This window comes from Prunus avium, chromosome 2 (genome assembly GCF_965620075.1).
Source record: "Prunus avium chromosome 2, drPruAviu1.hap1.1, whole genome shotgun sequence".
Taxonomy (NCBI): domain Eukaryota; kingdom Viridiplantae; phylum Streptophyta; class Magnoliopsida; order Rosales; family Rosaceae; genus Prunus; species Prunus avium.
Window position 1 is genome coordinate 40,912,025 of NC_142285.1, and position 20,497 is coordinate 40,932,521.

At 38.5% G+C, this 20,497-nt stretch overlaps 3 protein-coding genes across 4 annotated transcripts; 2 read left to right on the forward strand and 1 right to left on the reverse strand.

Moving 5' to 3' along the window:
* Positions 1-132: 132 nt before the first annotated feature.
* LOC110768938 (Protein kinase superfamily protein) lies at positions 133-4,712 on the forward strand. Of its 2 annotated transcripts, XM_021972817.2 has the most exons (11): positions 133-292; positions 403-630; positions 1,234-1,376; positions 1,613-1,726; positions 1,973-2,161; positions 2,248-2,403; positions 2,530-2,795; positions 2,899-2,996; positions 3,346-3,524; positions 3,887-4,003; positions 4,265-4,712. In XM_021972817.2, exons 2-11 carry the CDS (start codon positions 405-407, stop codon positions 4,442-4,444), a joined length of 1,668 nt encoding a protein of 555 aa, XP_021828509.1. In that variant the 5' UTR covers positions 133-292; positions 403-404; the 3' UTR covers positions 4,445-4,712. The 2 variants fall into 2 exon arrangements, with proteins under 2 accessions (XP_021828509.1, XP_088104350.1); XM_088248224.1 differs by lacking the exon at positions 1,613-1,726.
* On the reverse strand, positions 4,266-10,096 carry LOC110768958 (uncharacterized). Its single transcript, XM_021972841.2, has 3 exons — positions 9,653-10,096; positions 9,216-9,461; positions 4,266-8,776 (listed from the first exon to the last, which is right to left on the reverse strand). Exons 2-3 carry the CDS (start codon positions 9,334-9,336, stop codon positions 5,466-5,468), a joined length of 3,432 nt encoding a protein of 1,143 aa, XP_021828533.2. The 5' UTR covers positions 9,337-9,461; positions 9,653-10,096; the 3' UTR covers positions 4,266-5,465.
* Positions 10,097-17,698: 7,602 nt separating this feature from the next.
* On the forward strand, positions 17,699-19,398 carry LOC110768917 (indole-3-acetate O-methyltransferase 1-like). Its single transcript, XM_021972787.1, has 4 exons — positions 17,699-17,809; positions 17,901-18,317; positions 18,434-18,709; positions 19,045-19,398. The coding sequence occupies exons 1-4, from the start codon at positions 17,699-17,701 to the stop codon at positions 19,396-19,398; spliced, it is 1,158 nt and encodes a 385-aa protein (XP_021828479.1).
* Positions 19,399-20,497: the final 1,099 nt, after the last annotated feature.

Below are 20,497 nucleotides of genomic sequence, written 5' to 3' on the forward strand. Positions count from 1 at the left end.
TGATGGCATAGCGTGATTGGCAGGGATTCTACACAAATGATTTTCCTCAGGGAGGAGGGTAAGAGGGCAACAAACAAGTCTTTATAAGAATCGCGCCAGTAGTGAACTGCCTAGCCACGTGGCATCTTCCCTTTCACTTACGACTTGTGTAACGTTGCACAAAATTACAAAACATGTATATTTTCTTTCTTTTTCGGAGATTATACACACAGAGAGAGATTCGAGAGTGAGAGCAATTAGCAGCCATTCACAAACTGACAGTAGAGCAATTGTCGCAACGCCGTCGTTGAAGGTGACAATAAAATTGATTTAAAGAAGGAAGAGCAACCAAGTTTCCAAATTCCCAGCCCTGAATTCATTTTCAAAGATTTTGATTTTGATTTTTTCGTTTTGCGAGTGAAGAGATGGCTGTGGCCATGGTCTCAGCTGTGAGAGGCGGTCGCTTACCATCATTACATCACCATCATCGCCGTCAAATGATTCTGAGCTCATCATCTTCATCATCAATTACTGGTAGTTGGGGTTCGTTAAGACCATGGAAGCAGCTCAATTGCCTCTCCAATTCAAAGGGCTTCACTCTCTTGGCCCGCTACACACAAGCTCGGGATCTTTTCTCCTCTCGCTTCCAAGGTACTTTATTTCTCTCTCCATTTCACTTTTGGATTTCATGTTTAAATTTTGGGTTCTTGGGTTAGCTCAATCTTAATCTTTATTTGGTTTTTTTGTTTGTCTTTCACTACCAAACACACCCACATGAACATGAATAGTAGATTATACAGGATTTCAAACTTCTACTATGGTTATGCTGTGCTCATATTGATATGTCAAATCATGAAGAAACAAGCTTTGAAACTCTTTCGTACTTTTATAACAATTTCTTGGTGTTTCGTTTAATGGGTACCTCGAGAAATGATGCTCCTTTTTTCACTTCTTTTAATTGAGCCATTAGCGGTTGCCTTTTCCGTTAAAGTAAGGTTGTGAAACCTAGCTTTAGAAACTGTTGGACCAGAAGTAAAACTCTTTTGCTTGGCTGACAGTAATATTCTCAGGAAAATAAGGAAATTTTGATTCTCGGGTTTTTTCTCAGACCTGCTATTGCTCTTTTCTGAATTCAGTTTAGACCTTGGCATGAACATTCTACTCTGCATTGTTCAAGTTTGAATTCTTTGTTTTCCTGATCACTCTATTGATTTAGTACTTTGAGCTAAAGCTAGAAGTTCTTGTTGTTATCAGATAGTATCCAAGACTTGCCTAAACTGGTCGAGGACATTGTCCAAACATCAATAAGTACAGGTCCACGCGGTGCCCTTAGAATGGCCCAAGGTATTCAAGCGTTTATTGGGGTAGGTGGGGAGTGGCTTGCTGACATTTCAAAGGTAACAGGAACTTCAATTTTTATTGTGATACTGTCTTTATGCAGTCTAAGTTATTTCCTGTTGAATGACAAAATGAAATTATCTAGCCAATTCCAATAAATTGGATTAAGACTTCGCTTTGTTGAGTACTCTGTTAATAGCTAGGCATTGGTTAATTTAATATCCATTTGAGTTGACATGACTGACCCTTTTATCTGACGACTATGCTCCTAAGTGACCCTACCTTCTGTTTGTAGTCAGCAAACTCATCTGCTGGATTACCAACCCAAATGCAGCTTGGACTGCTATCCCCCCTTTATTTGAGGAGATTGTTTGAGCGCATGGGGGCAACCTATATTAAGTTGGGTCAGGTAAGTCTTGATTTTTGATGGCATGCAAATAGCATCCATGATTACCAATAAACATGTCTTGGGTTCCAAATGGGTATTACGTACACCTTTTTTATGCAAAGTATCATGACTATGGCCACTCCATAAGTTTATTCCATATATCCAATGTAAATTATTCAACGATTAACTTGTCTTGTTTCTTTCCTTTACTCTCTTTCTTCATGCAACGTGCACAATCACTAATGATAACTTACTTGCATATGGTAGTTCGTTGCATCTGCACCAACATTGTTCCCATCAGAATATGTTGAGGAATTTCAGAACTGCTTTGACAGAGCTCCTGCAGTACCCTTCGTGGAGATTCAAGCAATCTTGCGTCAGGAATTGGGGAAACCAATAGAAAGCGTTTTTGAATATGTTGATCCAACTCCACTTGCTTCGGCCTCAATAGCACAAGTTTTTTTCTCTTCCTTTCTGTTGTCACATTTTCCTCAATCCATTTTTTAAGCTTGGTAATAAGAATTGTGATATTGTATGACTAGGTTCATGGTGCAAGGCTAAGAGGCTCCCAAGAAGATGTGGTTATAAAGATCTTGAAACCCGGAATAGAAGATATGTTGGTTGCAGATCTGAATTTTGTTTACATTGTTGCCCGCATTTTGGAGTTCTTGAGTCCCGATATAAGCCGTGCTTCATTGGTATTGTGAACAGAAATTTGGACATTTGCAAAAAATGACTTTAATTCTTATTTTGGATGACAAATACAAGTGTGCTAATTAATTTCATAAGAAGTTTCCATCGTAATCTGTTCATCCTTTCAGTAGGTTGGTATTGTGAAAGACATACGGGAATCCATTCTTGAAGAAGTTGATTTCTACAAGGAGGCTGCAAACATTGAGTCCTTCAGAAGATATTTAGAAGCCATGGGACTCACAAGGCAGGCTACAGCTCCAAAAGTGTATCATCAATGCAGCACCAAACGAGTTTTAACAATGGAGAGGCTATATGGAGTTCCTCTTACTGACCTAGACACTATAAGTTCATTTGTTTCTAGTCCAGAGACCAGTCTCATAACTGCCCTTAATGTGTGGTAAGACTTAAATATTCTATCCACAATTCATGTGCTTGAAATTTTGTGTTTAATCATGTGTCAATGTTTTGATCTTGTCTCTTGGTATTAAATATTTCTGCAGGTTTGGCAGTTTGCTTGGCTGTGAAAGCTTCCATGCAGATGTACATGCAGGAAATTTGTGGTTGTTGCGTGATGGCCGTATTGGGTTTCTTGATTTTGGTATGCGTAATCTTCATGGACCAAGTATACCCATTCATTTGTAGATGCTATTGTCATCAGCTTTTTTTTTCAATGGTTCAGTTGTTTTTACATCGTACATGAAATTTCCGCACATAGCACTTAATGTTTATATTCTTGGCAGAAGAAAAGGACTAGATGTCTATATCAAGTCGACTTGCCTAATGTTTGTTCCCTAATAGTCCCTAGTTGCAGTACCTTCTCTTGGAAAGTTATAGAATTCTGTCTATTTGTCAAACCCTTCAAAATGTTATTGATATATTTTTGTGGTTGTTAATTTTGTACCTTGCAGTTATGCGAAATCATTCTTGCATTTGACTTAACTTTACAGGAATTGTTGGTCGTATATCCCCAAAAACATGGGCTGCCATGGAAGTCTTTCTGGGATCAATCGCAACTGAAGAATATGAATCAATGGCATCTGCGTTGGTTGAAATGGGTGCTACAGACACAAATGTTGATTCTAAGGCCTTTGCAAGGGACTTGGAAAAGATGTTCTCATCAATAAAGGCAAGCATTAAATTTAGGTTTTGCCCTAATTGTGTTTTGCTTTCCAAAATAATATTGTTAATCATTTTCCTTGTCCTGGGACTAGTTAGGAGCTAAGGATCGTGTTTAGTAGAATGATACACCCTGTTACCCTTTTTTGCCCTTAAATATGTTTGCTAGAAAGAATGCCAACTGAAAGAGGTGTGCCATAGCTAGAAGATTGCTGGATTTAGAATATAGAACTGGAGTGGTATAGTCACTAGCTAATATTGAATGTGAAACCAGCTTAGTGATGACAATAACATAGTCCCTCAAAGAAAAAAAAAAGAATAAAAAAGAAATCAAAAACAGCCCCATTGCATCTAACAATCCCTTCAATACAGGATTTGGATACAGAAGTAGTCATAGCAACAGCCAGGGAGCCGGCTACAAATGCAACTGCTGTCTCTGCTAATCTGGTTGTTGATGAGAGACAAATGAATGCACTTTTTCTTGATGTGGTAAGCTGTTGACTGCCTTTAGGTGTAAATGCCTGCAACAAATTATGCAATAAACAATATATTATCTGCAACAAATTAATGTTCTTGAAATTATCAAATTTATCTCTCGGTAAGAAAACAGGATGTATATGGTTAGTGACACAGTAACGTTTAATACAACACTTAAAGAGGGAAATTTTATGAATCTAGTTGGTGTCCTAGTTTTGTCTGCTCATGTAATCACTACTCATATGTTATGTTGCTTGCATGTTCTTATTTCAGATTCGGGTTAGTGAATCATATGGATTGAAATTTCCTCGAGAGTTTGCACTACTACTGAAGCAGCTTTTGTATTTTGATCGGTACACCCGTTTGTTGGCCCCGAACTTGAATATGCTCCAGGACCAAAGGATTTATATTGCTTCAAATCGAAGAAGCAACTACAGAGACAATTTCAGGTGAACCTAGAAGTGCAGATGCAGCTTCCTGTAGTTTGTGTAAATATAAATAAAAGTACTCCGGTATTGAGAATTACATAAGAACAATATCGAGAGCAGGAAAAAGATGTACAATGTACTTTAGGAAAGCAAAGCATATACAGTTTTAGGTATGGAATTGGTCATCATCATATCTTACAATGTTTTTCTTCACCAAGTAGTGACTGGTGTTTACCAATATAGACTTCTTGTTATTAATTTTCCTTTCTATCAAACTTCTTAAATATTGCTCAGTTGGGAGGATCCAATTACTTATTTAGCATGCTCTGCTGGGCTGATAACCTCATCCAATTTTTATGCGTCCTCTGGAATTTCATTTAATAAAAAAATTCTAGGATGGAAAATGGAATGGAAATAGGAACAAGGTTAGTCATCAATACCCACAAGCACAACGTGATACAAGGGAAGAACATGTTGGTTTAGAACTGATAATTGAACTGTAAGTTTTTATAACCAAAAAATAGAAACTGTAAGTATATCAGTTCTTCTCTTCTCTTTGAAGTGCTACTAAAAGCAAACAAAAAAAACAAATGTAGAATAGTTTGAATTATCATTGCACAGAATGAGCTGTACATACACAATCAAATCAAATAGGAACCTCCGGTAAACTTCTATACATACAAAACAATAGAAAACTTGATTTCTACATCTAACATATACTCACTCGGGGGAAATCATATAAGTCCTAGGACAGAATTGACAGAAAAACTGGAAAGAAAGGAAAAGTCCTTTCGAAAAAAATTATAAGTCCATAACATGTAGATATGGCAAAACAAGCTAATGTCTGTCATTGAATAACTTCCAAAAAATCTATGTTTTGACTGGGGCTCTATTCGCTTTCTCCTACTTCTCGATGCTTCAGGTCTAGTAAGGCTACCAAGTAAGGTCTTGCATTTGAGCAAATCCCTCAGGAGTTTCAACATTATCATTCACTGCTTGACAGGTGCATATTCTGAGAAATATCTGTTAGTTCCTTGTGTTCAGGGTTATCTCTGCTTTGAGTATGAGCTTGTCCCTGTGAGAGATGATCGAGAGCCTCTCATTACTTGGCTTGGCGAAGAGTAACCCATGAGTCGATGAAGTGGTGAAGTTGACTTTGGTTGCACCTCCTCAATTTCTGAGGATAAGGACGGTCTTGCTGACACAAATGTTTCCATTGGATACTTATCTTTGTTCTGAGACTGTTTCAAACCAAGCTCCTTTGTCTCCCGCTTTGGATCCAATGAAGTATGTGACATGTTTCTGTCATCTGAATTACCTCGGAGAGAGTTAGAGGGTGCCAAAGTTCCAGGATCACCATCAGTAGAGTAACTTGCCCTGTAAGAGCGCCCATAACCATAATCATCAGAACATGACACAGGATCCGCATCTTGAGAATCAAATGGTTGGGGTGCTGAAGCCAAGTTACTCCCATTAGCAGCGGAATTATAGTCTCCAACCTCGCTTGGTGGAGGGGCTATAGCATTCTGTTCATATGGGACAATATGAGATCTCTTTAGGAGGGAAAACTTAAGCACCTCTGAACAAGCACCACATCTAAGTTTATGGCATCTCCTTTTGAAAAGGAGAAAATCTGCAGGTATCTGCAGCGGTTTTAGGCAGTTATAACAAGTTATGATAGGGGCTCCACCTGCTATGGGGCGGAAATGTCGCTTAGCCAGATGATGTTTCTCCCTAAAAAACTTATTCACATCATGCCTTGTGTGCCTCAGATCATCAGACCTTGTTTCACGGCCCCAAAGGGGCAAGTCAGGTTCCACATACCGTTCGGGACTCGAGGCACTAGACTTATCATAGGATGTCCAGCAACTGTGGTCAGGGTGGACCCTGCATAACCCATTGTTGTTGCAGCGAACGGGAAGAGGCAATGGTGCTGAGCACTGCCAGTCTTTGGGACCACGATGCAAATAGGAGGGATCAACTTGGTGTCCGCTAGTTGTTGCCTCACTGGAGTAAGGTATATGCATAAATTTGCGGTGCTGGGGCGGATAGTGGCTTCCTGCCCTGTGTCTTCTTAGATACCTTTGATAGTTTTGGTCATGAAAGAGTTCCTCCTGAGATGCCTCATAACTGCAGTGCCGCGGAATACGCGGAATACGATTTTCCTTCCAAGTGGCTCCTCCGGCAACCCTTCCACTTGCCTTTCCATTCAAATTGTTAACTTGATCCTGCAGTTCGTAGACCATTCTCAACAGTGTCATCTTGTCTTGTTCAGCTCCCACGGACTTGTCAGATGATTGATAGCCTGAGTTGCGTTGGTACTCATCATGAAATTGAGTTGTAGGGCCTCCTTTTGCATATCCACCTTGGGAAAGTCTTCTAGGGAAAGGCAACCTAGACATATATTCATCAGTCTGTAATCTGTTCCACTCTCGACTTGGATGGCCTTGTCTTCTAAGCTGCATTAATTCATCATCATCCCACTTTCTGTTTTTCATGGCATGATTGTTCTTATCCGAAAAACTTGACCAGGAATCCCTTGCTTGAGGTTGAAATCCTGAATCTCTGTTCATCATGTTTTTCGCCAGGAATTTATCCCTTCTGGGTCTTTCTTCAGAACGGAAAAGGTTTGAACGTATATTTCGGTTGAAGAATTGGTCATCCATGCCATCATAAGAAGAAACACTGCCATCATAAGCATGATGGCTTCTATGTGCTGGGGACTTTGACATATCTCTAGGTGCACCACTAAACTCAGAGCTGGGGTTGAACTCTGTATTTTCAAATGTATCGGGAGACCTTACATGATCAAAGTCATTCGGAACACGATTCTGAGGTTCCTCCAGTTGTTCATTAGGAGAAGATCTAAGGGAATCTGATGATACGCTTTCCCTTGCAGGCATATGCACAGTAACTATTGAACTACTTCCCCTTGTAGCCTCTGGATTGACAGTACTTGAGCTCCTGACAGCAGAATCAATCTCTTTGTTGACGCCTATTTCCACATTTTTTTCTGATAAAGCTAAACTCTCATCATTCATTGATACTGCTGAACCTGCTCGTGTTATTGGTAATGACTCCTTAACTTCATTATGAGCATGCTCAGTTGATGAACAGATTTCATTGGAAACTTCAAGGTGATGTTTCTCACTATCAAAATCACGAGAATCATTTAGATCACTCTGATTGTTGTGTTCTTCGTTTGGTAAGTTTGCATCTCTAAGCTGCTTATGATCACAGTTTTCAGAAGACGTATCAGGATACCTCCCATTGGTTGGATTTGAAGTCCATTCTCCTGTGTCTGGAAGAACAGCATTATGACTTGAGCTGCCAAATTCTCTGTCTTCCGAAGACTTATCTTCACTCTTCTCATTGTTTTGCTCCGAGAAGCATTCTCCTGAGGCAGGGAAAGTAGCCTTTGGACTTAATCTGCCAAATACATTGCCTTCTGAAGACTTCCTCTGATCCCTCTCATTTTTTTGGTCTGAAAAAGATTCTCCCGAGTCAGGAAAATTAGCCTTAGGACTTGAGCTGCTAGATTCATTGCCTTCTGAAGATTTGCTCTGATTCCTCTCATTGTTTTGGTCTGAAGAGCATTCTCCTGAGTCTGAAAGACACGCATTATGACTTGAGCTGCTAGGTTCTTTGTTTTCGGAAGACTTATCTTCACTCTTCTCATTGTTTTGGTCCGAAAAGCATTCTCCTGAGTCAGGAAAATTAGCCTTAGGACTCGAGCTGCTAGATTTATTGCCTTCTGAAGATATACTCTGATCCCTCTCATTGCTTTGGTCTGAAGAGCATTCTCCTGAGTCCGAAAGACTTGCATTATGACTTGGGCTGCTAGATTCTTTGCCTTCGGAAGATGTATCTTTACTCTTCTCCTTGTTTTGGTCTGGAAAGCATTCTCCCAAGTCAGGAAAAGTAGCCTTGGGAGAACTTTCGCTGCTAGATTCGCCGCCTTCTGAAGATTTTCTCTTATCACTCTCATTGTTTTGCTCTGAAGAATATTCTTCTGAGTCTGGAAGAGTTACATTATGACTTGAGCTGCTAGATTCCTTATCCTCAGAATACTTATCTTCATTCTTCTCATTGTTTCGGTCAGAAACGCATTCTCCCAAGTTGGGAAAAGTAGGCTTATCACTGTCGCTGCTTGATTTATTGCCTTCTGAAGATATTCTCTGATCCCTCTCATTGTTGTGGTCTGAAGAGCATTCTCCCGAGTCAGAAAGAGTTGCATTGCGACTTGAACTGTTGGATTCTCTATCTCCAGAAACGTGATCCAGTTCAATCGTCTGAGCTGCCAGAGTCTCATTCAAGATAGAGCTCCTGCTCCTCATTCCATTTATTTGCCTTTTTGCTGCATTCAGGAGGAGAATTTAGAAAAATAATACCAATAATGAATTCAAAAACTTAGTAGCACGATGTGACAGTTATTATCTATAAAAAGGCCGATGAAAAAGAGGGAGCTCAATTACTCAGAAGAATGTTGGTTATAAGAGGAAAAAAAAAATTCAGAATATTGAATCTATAATTTGAGAACTAGTAAAAGGTCGATGCAATTGGGGTAACATGCTTATTCAATGTCTTAAGTTAAACATTTTAAGCAATCTAAGAACACAAATTAAGTCTTTTAATCTGTTATAATTTGAGAAAGTAACGACAAATATTTACGAAATCTTCTTTAAGTTTTAGCCCCAGAAAGATCTTTATCAACATGCTAGAGAATCTGTATGCTGAAATGAATTAAACAACAAATTAAGAAGATGGCAAGATTAATGAGATGATGATTTGCTTACCTTGGAGAGTGGCACCACATCCACCACATCTGTAGACCCGAAAATCTGGCAACTCTGGAAGAAGCTGCAGGCATTTAGGACATCTAACCAGTCGAACTTTAGTGGTCGATTCAGGCGCCATAGTTTGTCCCAAAAACAAGAAACAAAAACTTGGGCTTCCAGCACAAAAGTCCCAAACTTAACAAACAGATTCAAGCATGACGATTAATTTGTCCTTGTTGAGAAACCATGAGGCTCAAACACCATCTGCAATGTAAACGTAAACAAAAGATGAACATGGCATGCATCAGAACAAATGCTAAATCTCTAAAAAGAAATGGGTTTTTTAGATCCATGTAAGTAAGTAAAGGGTATCTCTAACAAGCCACAAGCTAAGAAATTAAAAAGACAAACATGAAATTCTGAATCACAATTCGAGCAAATTAAGGAAGCAGTACCTTTTGAACTGTAGTGAATATAATAAGAAGTAAACACAGAGAGAGATCCAAAAAAGAGAGACGGACAGAAGAGGAAATGAATTTGTTTTTTCTAAAAAAAAAAGAGTTTGGGTTGTTTTTGGGTGAAGAAGGCAAAGGGAGGTGTTTGGCAAAATGTGGAAATGAGAAAATATTGAAAAAACAAAATCTTGTCTTTGGTGTTTACCAAGCTCAAAGCGTCAAAGTCTGAAAATGGGCAGCTCCCATGTCTGCTCTTGTAGCTAAAGCCTTAGTCTTTTTTTTCAAACAGAGGAGGAATGAGGAGGATTGAGAATTGGTCTTCTTTGTTTTCGTGGTGAGGAAGCTTCCTGGTCAAACCACTGTTGACCGTGAGAAACACGGGAAGCTGAAGACCAGAGAGAGGAGAGGAGAGAGAGCAATGTGATATCACCGCCGAACTTATTTAAAGCGTCACTGTCGACGTGTCATCTTATTACTAGAAACTCAAAATTCAAATCAATTAATGAAGGCAACAAAAAGCTCTCGCCTTTCCCTGTTTAGTGTGTTCGCATTTTGTTTGGCCAAAAAAGACCAACCACTCTCCTTCCCTCTCTGCACCACGACCGTTATCTTTGGATTTTGATCCATTTTTCAATATTCCAAAGTCAAGTCAACCACTCTTATCTCCTTTATTACCCTCTTATTTCTATCTCTCTCCTTAAGTAACCAATTAGAGGATGAGAACGGTAAGAAGAAAGGGTAATCAAACCAGAATATGGAAGTATTTTTCTTTTTTTTTTTTTCTTTTTTTTTTTTGGTTACAAGGCAGGCCGAAGCCAGAAAAGAAAAAAGCTAACAAGGCACAGCCCTACTTTGGGCTCTTCCTAGATCATCATCCAGCAACAAGCTTGAGAGGGAGACAGGAGCAGACTCATAGATATGAAGGCCCAAGGGTAACTCGTACCCCAAGTTAGCAAGGTGATCAGCTGCTCTGTTTTGCTCCCTGTAGATATGAGAGACATTGCATCTCCAATCACGGTTAAGTAACAACTTGCAGTCTTCAATCAGACAAAAAAGAGGATGAGAATGGTTACAAGCCTTAGCAATCAGAGAGACAACAGACAAAGAATCACATTCAATATCAAGGGACCTAATGCCCTTGGCCCAAGCCATTTGCAGACCTCTAAAGAGACTCCATAGCTCAGCCTCAATAATATTTCCAATCCCAATATTTGCAGAGAACCCACAGATCCATGCTCCATTAGAGTCCCTTAGCAAACCACCAGCACAAATCTTCCAAGAACCTGTTTTACAGCTGCCATCCACATTCAATTTGAAGTTGCCAAGACTAGGAAGACTCCAATGGACTTGGATGACCTCTCTAGTAGGCTTAGCATTCACCACAATATTGGCATCAAGCCATTCACTAGAGAAATGCAGAATAGTGTGATGGGGGTTGGGAGGAGGCTCATATCCAGAGTTAAAAATAGAGTTACATCTCCATTTCCAACAATGCCAAATAGAAGCAGTAAAAACAAGAGTCCAAGGAAGGTTTCCGTAGAACATAATCTTGCTCTTAAGGTTGATTCTTAGCCAATCAAAAAAGGGTAAGGAGAAAGAGTGAAGAACATCAAAAGGAACCTTTATGTAATTCCATACCTTAAGAGCAACTCTACAACCTCTGAAAACGTGATCCATAGTCTCAGGAAGGGAGAGGCATTTGTGGCAGTTAGGATCAGTTGTCATCAATCTCTTCTCCCTTTGAACATTGGTAAGGATTTTGCCATGCCCAATTAGCCAAACAAAGTTTTTTAACTTTGGAGGCAAGCATAGCTTCCAAATGAAATCCCAAGGCCAAGGCATAATATCTGCATCATCAAAGAAAGAAAGGTATGCAGATTTAACAGAAAAGGAGCCATTATTTGATAAACCCCATATGCATTTATCATTTCTTTGAGACTCAAATCCAGTATGGATAGCACAAATCCTTTGCACAATTTCATTAGGTAAGACCTGCTCAAGCGCATCAAGATTCCATCCATGGACAGACATAAAATCTCGCACTTTCCACAACAACATATCTTCAGAAAGGGGAATAGCGGAAAAATCCTCAAGCAAGCCACAACCTGCCCAGTTATCCTTCCAAAACAAGATGTCATCACCATTGCCAACCCTCCACTGTAAACCTTTAGGAAGAATCTGAGCACCAAATAAAATTCCTCTCCAAGTATTAGAATAATTAATATGAGCAGACTTATTAAAGTTCAAAATACTTTGATTCTTGAGGTATTTTCGATTCAGAATATGACTCCAGAGGCCTTGGTCTCTTTGCAAAAGCTTCCATCCAGATTTAGCGAGCAACGCTTGGTTCATCAAGTGGGTTTGTTTAAGACCAAGACCACCCATGAACTTGGGTTTACAAACAGAACCCCATTTGACAAGATGAACCTTAGTTGATGTCTCATTGTGACCCCAAAGAAAGTCTCTATTCATCTTGTCCAGCTTATCACAAATGCTAATAGGAAATTTGACCGTTTGCATAGAATATATAGGGATGGCAGAGGAAATGGCTTGTAAATACACTAACCTGCCAGCCATAGATAGCGTATGACTTTTCCAGGAGGCAAGGCGCTGTTGGACTTTGGAGACAACATGCCTATAAGTATCATTCTTCACTCTAGAGTGAATAAGGGGGACACCAAGATAATTTCCCAAAGAATCAGTGAGAGGAGAACCACAGATGGAAGCAATTTGGGTAGCAATACCATGGTTTGTATTAGGAGAACAGAAGATCCTAGATTTGTCAAAATTGACTTGTTGCCCAGATAAATCACAAAACGTCTGTAGACAATGATGCATAATTGTAGCTTGTTGAGTGTGAGCTTCAGCAAATAAAATAAGATCATCTGCAAAGAAAAGGTGGGAAATTGCAGGCCCTCCTCTCACCACCCTAACTGGTTTCCATTTTTTACTAAGGACATCACCATTAATTATGTGAGATAACTTCTCCATGCAAAGAACAAAAATATAAGGAGATAGGGGGTCTCCTTGCCTTATGCCGCAAGCTGGTTGAAAGCTTTCAGTGACTTCACCATTGAGGATGGCTTGATACTTGACGGTTGTGATGCATTGCATAAGCAACTCCAACACTCTGCCTCTAATACCCACTTCCCAAAGCACGTCTTTGATAAAATGCCACTGAAGTCTATCATAAGCTTTAGACAAATCAATCTTCCAAGCAATGAAGCCTTTCTTGCCTTTAGAGTTCCGAAATTTATGAAGGAGCTCTTGAGCAATGATAATATTATCCACAATTTGTCTGCCAGGAACAAAGCTCACTTGGTTAGGGCTAACAATCTTAGGCATGATAGGTCTGAGTTTATTTACCAAAATTTTCGAAACAACCTTATAGAAGGTGTTGCATAGGCTAATTGGCCTAAACTGAGACATAGCAAGAGCATTAGGGACCTTTGGGACAAGAGCAATAAGGGTGTTATTAAGATTGTCAGGCAAGCTTGAAGAGGTAAAACACTCTTTCACCAAATCACAAATATCAGAGCTGCATAAAGACCAGTGATCTTGGAAGAATTTAGCTGGAAAACCATCGGGTCCAGGGGCTTTAAGCCCTCCAATAGAAAAAAGGCTAAGCTTAATATCAACATCAGTTACCACACTGTTGAGCATGTTCAGATCCGTAGAATCCAAATTAGGGAAAAGCTGGGGGAGATCAGTCATCTCACCAATTCTAGTCCTCGAAGAAAAAAGGTCTCTGAAATGGGCAGTTACAATAGCTTGCAGATCAGATTTCTCTGTGGTCCAATTTCCATCACTGTCATTCAACCCTTCAATCTTATTTCTTCTCCTTCTCACGACTGTAGAAAGATGAAAAAATTTAGTATTTTTATCACCTTCCTTGAGCCAAGTGTTCCGAGACTTTTGAAGCCAAAAAAGTTCTTCTTGTTCCAGAATCACATTCAGATCACCAAGCAACTTTTTCTCTAAATCCACAAGAAAAGGAACAGACCTCTCACACAGAGATCTTTGAGTGCCATCCAACCTAGCCATGAGTTTTTTCTTTTGTTGAAAAATATTACCAAAGACCTCTTTGTTCCAGTTATTGAGGGCCTTAGTGAGAGAGGTGGTCTTGCACACAGCATTACCATTAGAATTATTCCATATGGCCGAGACAAAATCTTTGAAACCTTGGTGCAACATCCACATTGCTTGGAATCTAAAAATTTTAAACTCCGAACGTGGGTATTGAGCAGAATTAAGAGAAAGCAAGAGAGGACAGTGATCTGACTTCACCCTAGGGAGGTGCCTGACAAAACCTTCAGGAAATTTATGTCTCCAAGTAATATTGCAAAGCCCTCTGTCCAACCTTTCCCAGAGAGTTTCACCATGCACATTCTTTTTGCACCAAGTAAACTTTGCTCCAGAAAAACCAAGATCCACTAAATGATGACGACCAATCCAGTCAAGTGGGAGCCTCCTTCTATATATATATATATATATATCCCCTCGTATCATATATTAAAAAATGAAAGAGATTGAGAGAATGAGACAATAAAACGAGATTATGAAAATGGTGGGAGCCTCCTCTCTATATCTCTCCTATTATTCTGGGTCTTTTTCTGGGAAATCATAGGTAAATTTCACACTTAAAAAAGTCCCATAGGCTAATATAGAAACCCAACAAAAGGCTTCAAAGTCAACCTTGGAATTGTATGGGAGTGTGGGGCACTACTTAGCTGTCACGGATACGTGGCATTCAGTGTGCCAGGTGGTGCGCATTTTTGTATGCTATTCAGAGTAGGTATGTTTTTTGGGTGGGTCCAATTTTTGACAATCAGGGTAAAAACAAAATAATTAAGAAGAATAAAAGCAAGCCAAATCGAATAATTAAGCTAATTTTCCCTCCCTCGGACTGCCGCCGAGAAAACGACATCAGCCGCTCCCGCTTGGAACCTGGGCATCCCATTCCCATTCACAACGCTTTGATTGAGTTTCTTTCTTCCAATCCAATCCAATCCAACTACGACGCAAATAAATATGGGACTTTCACTAAAACACCCAAAATGGGGGCTGAAATTATAAAAAAATCCAACACCCAAAACACTTTATAAACACACCCAAAACCCATCATTACACACACTCAAAACCCATTTATAAACACACCCAAAAAATATACAATTATTGATTTTGGAGTTAATTTTGGGTGTGTTTCTATGTTTAAATAGTATGTGGGTTTTTTTATAAATACATGTCTAGGATTGAGTTTATTTATAATAATCTAAATAAATATTGAGTTCAGGGACATTACTGACATTTCAGCTCTGGTCAAACATGGTATCTTCCTCGTTTTACCCTTTTCTCTTTTTTCTTTCTCTCTTCCCAAGTTTCTGCTTTGTATACGTCTTGTTGTCCTTCTTGGTAATTCACAAATTATGGTCTTTTACGGAAATTGCATTCAAAATTCCAAAGACGATTCTATTCTATGCCCTACCATTGGCATTGGCATTGGCTTATGAGATCTCTAACTTTTACCTCCCTCTTTTTTTTTTCTCCAATTATTTTATAGAGGCTCACGCTAGACATTATCATTCAATTGTCGTCATGTTTTTTTTTCCCCTTTTTAATATCGACTAGTAATAGCAAACAAACAAGCAAAACAAATTTAAAGAGCTCGCAACTCAAGTGATTAATTGCTCTGTCTGCACTAAGGTATTAGGTTTGAACATTTATCTCTACACCGAGGTCTTAGGTTCAATTCCTCCCTCTAATATCGTTTGTATTCAAAAATTAATAAAAAGCTAAAGATATGGGACTTGCTTATAGGAGCTCACTAATTAAGTAATCTTGCATACAAATACAAATGTGTATTAATATAAACATTTTTTCTTTGGGTTGTGTTGTGTGATACAAGAAACCCTCAAATGCCCGCCACTGAGTTTTACATGCAATCAATTTATATAATAATTATAAGCATCACATAGGTAGGCATGACCAAGTCAAATCTAATTGCAGGAAGAAAAAGAGAAAGCGTAAATGAATAAAAACAATAATTCCAATTCGGGAAACTTATGATAAAGACGGAACAAAACTTCAAACATAAGAAACACGAACGCATCATGCAAGAGAGACAAAGTGAGCCTCAGAAAACATACTTAGACTATCTTGGGAAATGCTATTAGCAATAACATAGCAACACAACTCGACTGTCTTGGGAAATTTTCTCCTGAAGATATCAAGAGTTGCTATAGGGTTTTCGTATTTAATTTTTTAACAAGGAGATAACAAAGTTGTAAAAAAAATAATTGAATAAATTGAAGGAAACATAAAAGGCAATACATTAAATTAGCGTAAATTTGGAAAACAAAAACTAAATTGTGTGATGCATTAATGATATCTTTTAAGTGTAAAGAAAGTAACACATGTCATGATTAAAAAAGAGAAGATCCAAAAAGAAGATTAGAGACAGGATGAATCCAATAGCTGCAGTGAGTTGTCGCTCGCAAGTCCTCAAAAAGAGGTCCTTAGGTGAGCATTTCTGACTTGATCATTAATTGTTTTAAATTTCAAATCGATGGATAAACTTTTTTCCTTTTCTTTATATAAAATCTTCATATTTCATCATCTTTATGGTTCGTATCAAAGAAATAATAATCTTTATGATTTGAAATTAATTTGTTCAAAGGGCAAGAAAACGTTTTTGCTCCCTATAATTCTTGATCCTTATGTTTCTGTGAGAAATAAATATACATATATGTTTTTTTAGGTATGTATGCCTCTAGGTAAATTAATTAGTATACCTACAAAAAAAAAAGATTTTGGTAGATATTAATTTACCTAGTTCATTTGGTTGTTCGGATTTGATTGGATTGGATAACCATTAAATTTAAGGTATATATGTTGAAGGAGGACATGAAGGTAGATGTGAAGTATTTTTCATTTTAGCGAGATTAGAATAAATAACTTACAAGGTGTTTATATCCTATTAATTTGTGGAGATAAGTTTCCTTCATGGGTAATCCATCGTCTACTTTCAACTTGGACAACATTTCATCATTTCCTCCTTCAATATGCCTTACGTATAGTGAGTTTTCCAATCCAATCCAATCCTAAAATGAAGTATTTTCCATTTTAGGGGGATTAAAAGAAGTAACTTATAATGTGTTAATATCCTACCATTTTGTGGGGATTGCATGAGATAATAGGTTTCCTTCATGAGTAATCCATCTTCCATGTACCTTCAACTTGGACAACATTTCATCATTTTCCTCCTTCAACATGCGTTACATATAGTCAGTTTTCCAATCCAATCCAATCCTAGTTACCAAATATGGCCTTATGTCCTTAAGGATTGAAGTTTATCCTTTTCACTATACCATGTTAAATAGTAGCATACCTTCATACTTTCTAGACATGAGAAGTGAGAAATAAAGAGAATAATAAAAATAGAGATAATGTTGAAGAGAGTGTTTGTTGTGTTAGAAATGTTTCTCCTTAATGTTGGTGGAGATTTGTGGAAGGGTTGGCTTACCAATTTTTTTAAGGATTCTCGTTATCAACGTGAGTGGTTTATATAATTTGTTCTAAAAATTCTTATTTTGTCTTGTTTGGTATCTATTTTGGGTCCCAATTAGCCATATAATATTGCACATATACAAATATGATACCTCTCACTGTATATGATTTGAACAATTAGCATCATTTTTCCCCTAGAACCATAGAATCTAATATAAATATATTGCTTCAGATGAACAGAAAGTGGTTGTTTCTGATGTGGAGGTTGAGAGCTTGGATGGAGTCAAAGAAGATGCCAACAATTCCGAAGCCCAGGTTAGATTTTTGTACTCCTTTTCCTTTGTAACAATAGGGGGGGGGCATCCTTAATTTTTCTTCTAAATCTCAATTTTTTTGCGTTAAAATATAAGTTAGTCTAATCTACGGAAAAGTTGTGCCAACTTGGTGCACATAATTAGGGAACAAAATTAAAATGCCAGTCCAGCATAATTTATTCCACAATGCAGTTTTCAGAAATATTTCTTATTAATTGATTCATTCATGGCTCCAAAGGGAGACAATGTTTTAGTTTCAAGTAAAAAGCTGGAGAAGATATTTTGCATGAAAGGAGGCAAGGGAGAGTCCAGCTATGCCAACAATTCCAAAGCGCAGGTATAATTAATTTAATTACTCCATTATTCAAGATTTTCCCATTCCCTTGTTCAATTTGCTTAATTATTGTGTTGTGTCCTTCATTTTTCAGGCCATGCATGCAAGATCCATGCTTCACCTGCTTAAAGAAACCCTAGACAGAGTGCAGCTGAGCTCTCCAGAAGTCCCCTTTGTGGTTGCGGACCTCGGATGCTCAAGTGGAAGCAACACCATCAACACCGTAGATGTGATCATCAGGCACATGGCCAAGCGCTATGAGGCCTCGGGATATGACCTACCTGAGTTCTCAGCCTTTTTCTCTGATCTCCCTAGCAATGACTTCAACACCCTCTTCCAACTCCTCCCTCCTATGGCCAACCACGGCGGTAGCATGGAGGAGACCCTCGCTGCCGACAGCCACCGCTCCTACTTTGCAGCCGGGGTCCCTGGCTCCTTTTACCGGCAGCTTTTCCCGTCGAGGTGCATTGACCTTTTTCACTCCGCGTTTTCCTTGCATTGGCTCTCACAGGTAATTCAATTTGTCCATAATTTTCATTAGCTATTTATAATTAATTATCTTGCCATGGATGATGTTGTTCATTATTAGTAATATATATTTTTGTGTCTTGGGTGGGACCCACCCAGGTGCCAGAGAGTGTGATAGACAAGAGATCAGCAGCCTACAACAAAGGAAAGGTGTTCATTCACGGAGCAAAGGAGAGCACAGCCAATGCATACAAGAAGCAGTTCCAGACAGACTTGGGAAGCTTTCTCAAGTTAAGAGGCAAGGAGCTCAAGAAAGGTGGCTCCATGTTTCTTGTCTGTTTGGGTAGGACCTCAGTGGACCCCACTGACCAAAGTGGCCCAGGCCTTCTCTTTGGGACCCACTTTCAGGATGCTTGGGATGATCTTGTCCAAGAGGTAATCAATAAATAATCATAAAAATGAAAACATTAATTATATTATAATGCATAATATTTGAGTTTGATTTTGTGTTTTTATATTTATATGAGTAATGTTTCATGTACCACGTTTATTAAATATTAGATCTAATTAGTGTATTATTTTCTGTTATGAACTATGAGAGCATATACAACCTACCGGATCGAAGATCTCTATTTTATAAGAAATGTGTGATCCGCAATATGCTGATAAATTTAGTAAAACAAATATTTAGCTTTAGATTATGCTTTTGTATAACCTATTACTACTTTTGACATAGATTAATATAACTCATAACTTATCAATTTTCGCAGGGTCTTATCACTAACGAGAAACGTGACAGTTTCAACATTCCTATGTACGCCTCAAGCTTACAAGACTTCAAAGAAGTAGTGGAAGCTGATGGCTCATTCACCATAAACAAGCTTGAGATTTTCAAAGGAGGAAGCCCCCTTGTAGTAAGCCAACCTGATGATGCAGCTGAAGTCGGTCAAGCCCTTGCAAACAGTTGTAGGAGTGTCGCCGGAGTGCTCGTCGATGCACACATCGGTGACCAGCTTAGCAATGAGTTGTTTTCAAGAGTTGAAAAAAAGGGCACAGGACAAGCCAAAGAGCTACTAGAGCACATACAATTCCTTCATGTGGTGGCATCACTTTCTCTTGCTTAATTAGCTAATTTCCTTGTTTCTTTTTTCTTCTCTAGTTGTGGTATTATCATTGCATAAAAACATTACTAAATTTTAAATTTCTCTTGAGAATCACCTTGATCGGGTGAATATGAACATTACAACATGTTCTCTATCTTTGTAGAATTACTTTCACACTATTTCAATAATCATCAGCTTCAAAAAAGAAACTTATGTCTTGAATTCTTGGAGGTAAAATCATTTGAATCCTTTCCAATAAAGATATTTATTTATTTGGATAAACTTAGATGTTCTTATATTTATCCTTTGAATAAACTTGGATGTTCTTATCCTCTTGGCGAGGGCGATTGTGTTGGAGAAATTAGGTTTCTAGAGGAACTGAGATGGACAGGGTTTGTGAGGCAAGTGGAGTGGGGGTAGGTGCTGTCTGGTCTCAAAAAAGGAAGGCAGTAGTATTTTTCTTTGAAAAACTCACTGAAGCCCGCCAGAAATTGAGAACATATGATCATGAATTTTATGCATTGTGAGGGCTTTAAAACAGTGGGAACACTACCTTGTGCAGCGAGAGTTTAAACTTTATATTGATCATCAAGCCTTGAAATTTATTAATAACCAGAAAAGTGTCAACAAAATGCATGTCAACTGGGCTACATTTCTTCATAAATTCCCCTTTGTGATTAAGCATAAATATGGCATTATTAATCGTGTAGCAGACGCATTTAGTATGCGTGCAACCTTGTTGGTCACACTGACCCAAGAAATTGTGGGTTTTGAATTCCTCAAGGAGTTGTATGAGAATGAGGAATATTTTAGAGACATATGGATGAAGTGTGCTCGTAATTAGTATATGGTTGACTATCATATATCAATGAGGGGTTCCTATTCAAAGGTAATCAACTTTGTGTTCCTATTTCTTCTTCAAGGGAACAATTAATCAGAAACTTACATGGAGGAGGACTGAGTGGACATTTGGGGCAAGACAAAACAATTTCTAGCATGGAGGAACGCTACTTTTGGCCTTAATTGAAGCGTGATGCGGCCAATGTTGTGAGAAGGTGCTATGTCTGCCAGGTATCTAAGGGACAATCTCAGAACACAGGTCTTTTATGTGCTTTTTGCC

Bases quoted from the DNA above. Each gene is read 5' to 3' on its own strand.
- LOC110768958 (XM_021972841.2), bottom strand. From the start codon at position 9,336: ATGGCGCCTGAATCGACCACTAAAGTTCGACTGGTTAGATGTCCTAAA. The intron at 8,777-9,215 runs GTAAGCAAATCA...TCCTGAATGCAG, and splicing joins ATGTGGTGCCACTCTCCAAG to CAAAAAGGCAAATAAATGGA.
- LOC110768938 (XM_021972817.2), top strand. From the start codon at position 405: ATGGCTGTGGCCATGGTCTCAGCTGTGAGAGGCGGTCGCTTACCATCA. The intron at 631-1,233 runs GTACTTTATTTC...TGTTGTTATCAG, and splicing joins TTTCTCCTCTCGCTTCCAAG to ATAGTATCCAAGACTTGCCT. The intron at 1,727-1,972 runs GTAAGTCTTGAT...TGCATATGGTAG, and splicing joins CCTATATTAAGTTGGGTCAG to TTCGTTGCATCTGCACCAAC.
- LOC110768917 (XM_021972787.1), top strand. From the start codon at position 17,699: ATGGCTCCAAAGGGAGACAATGTTTTAGTTTCAAGTAAAAAGCTGGAG. The intron at 18,318-18,433 runs GTAATTCAATTT...GGACCCACCCAG, and splicing joins CCTTGCATTGGCTCTCACAG to GTGCCAGAGAGTGTGATAGA. The intron at 18,710-19,044 runs GTAATCAATAAA...CAATTTTCGCAG, and splicing joins GGGATGATCTTGTCCAAGAG to GGTCTTATCACTAACGAGAA.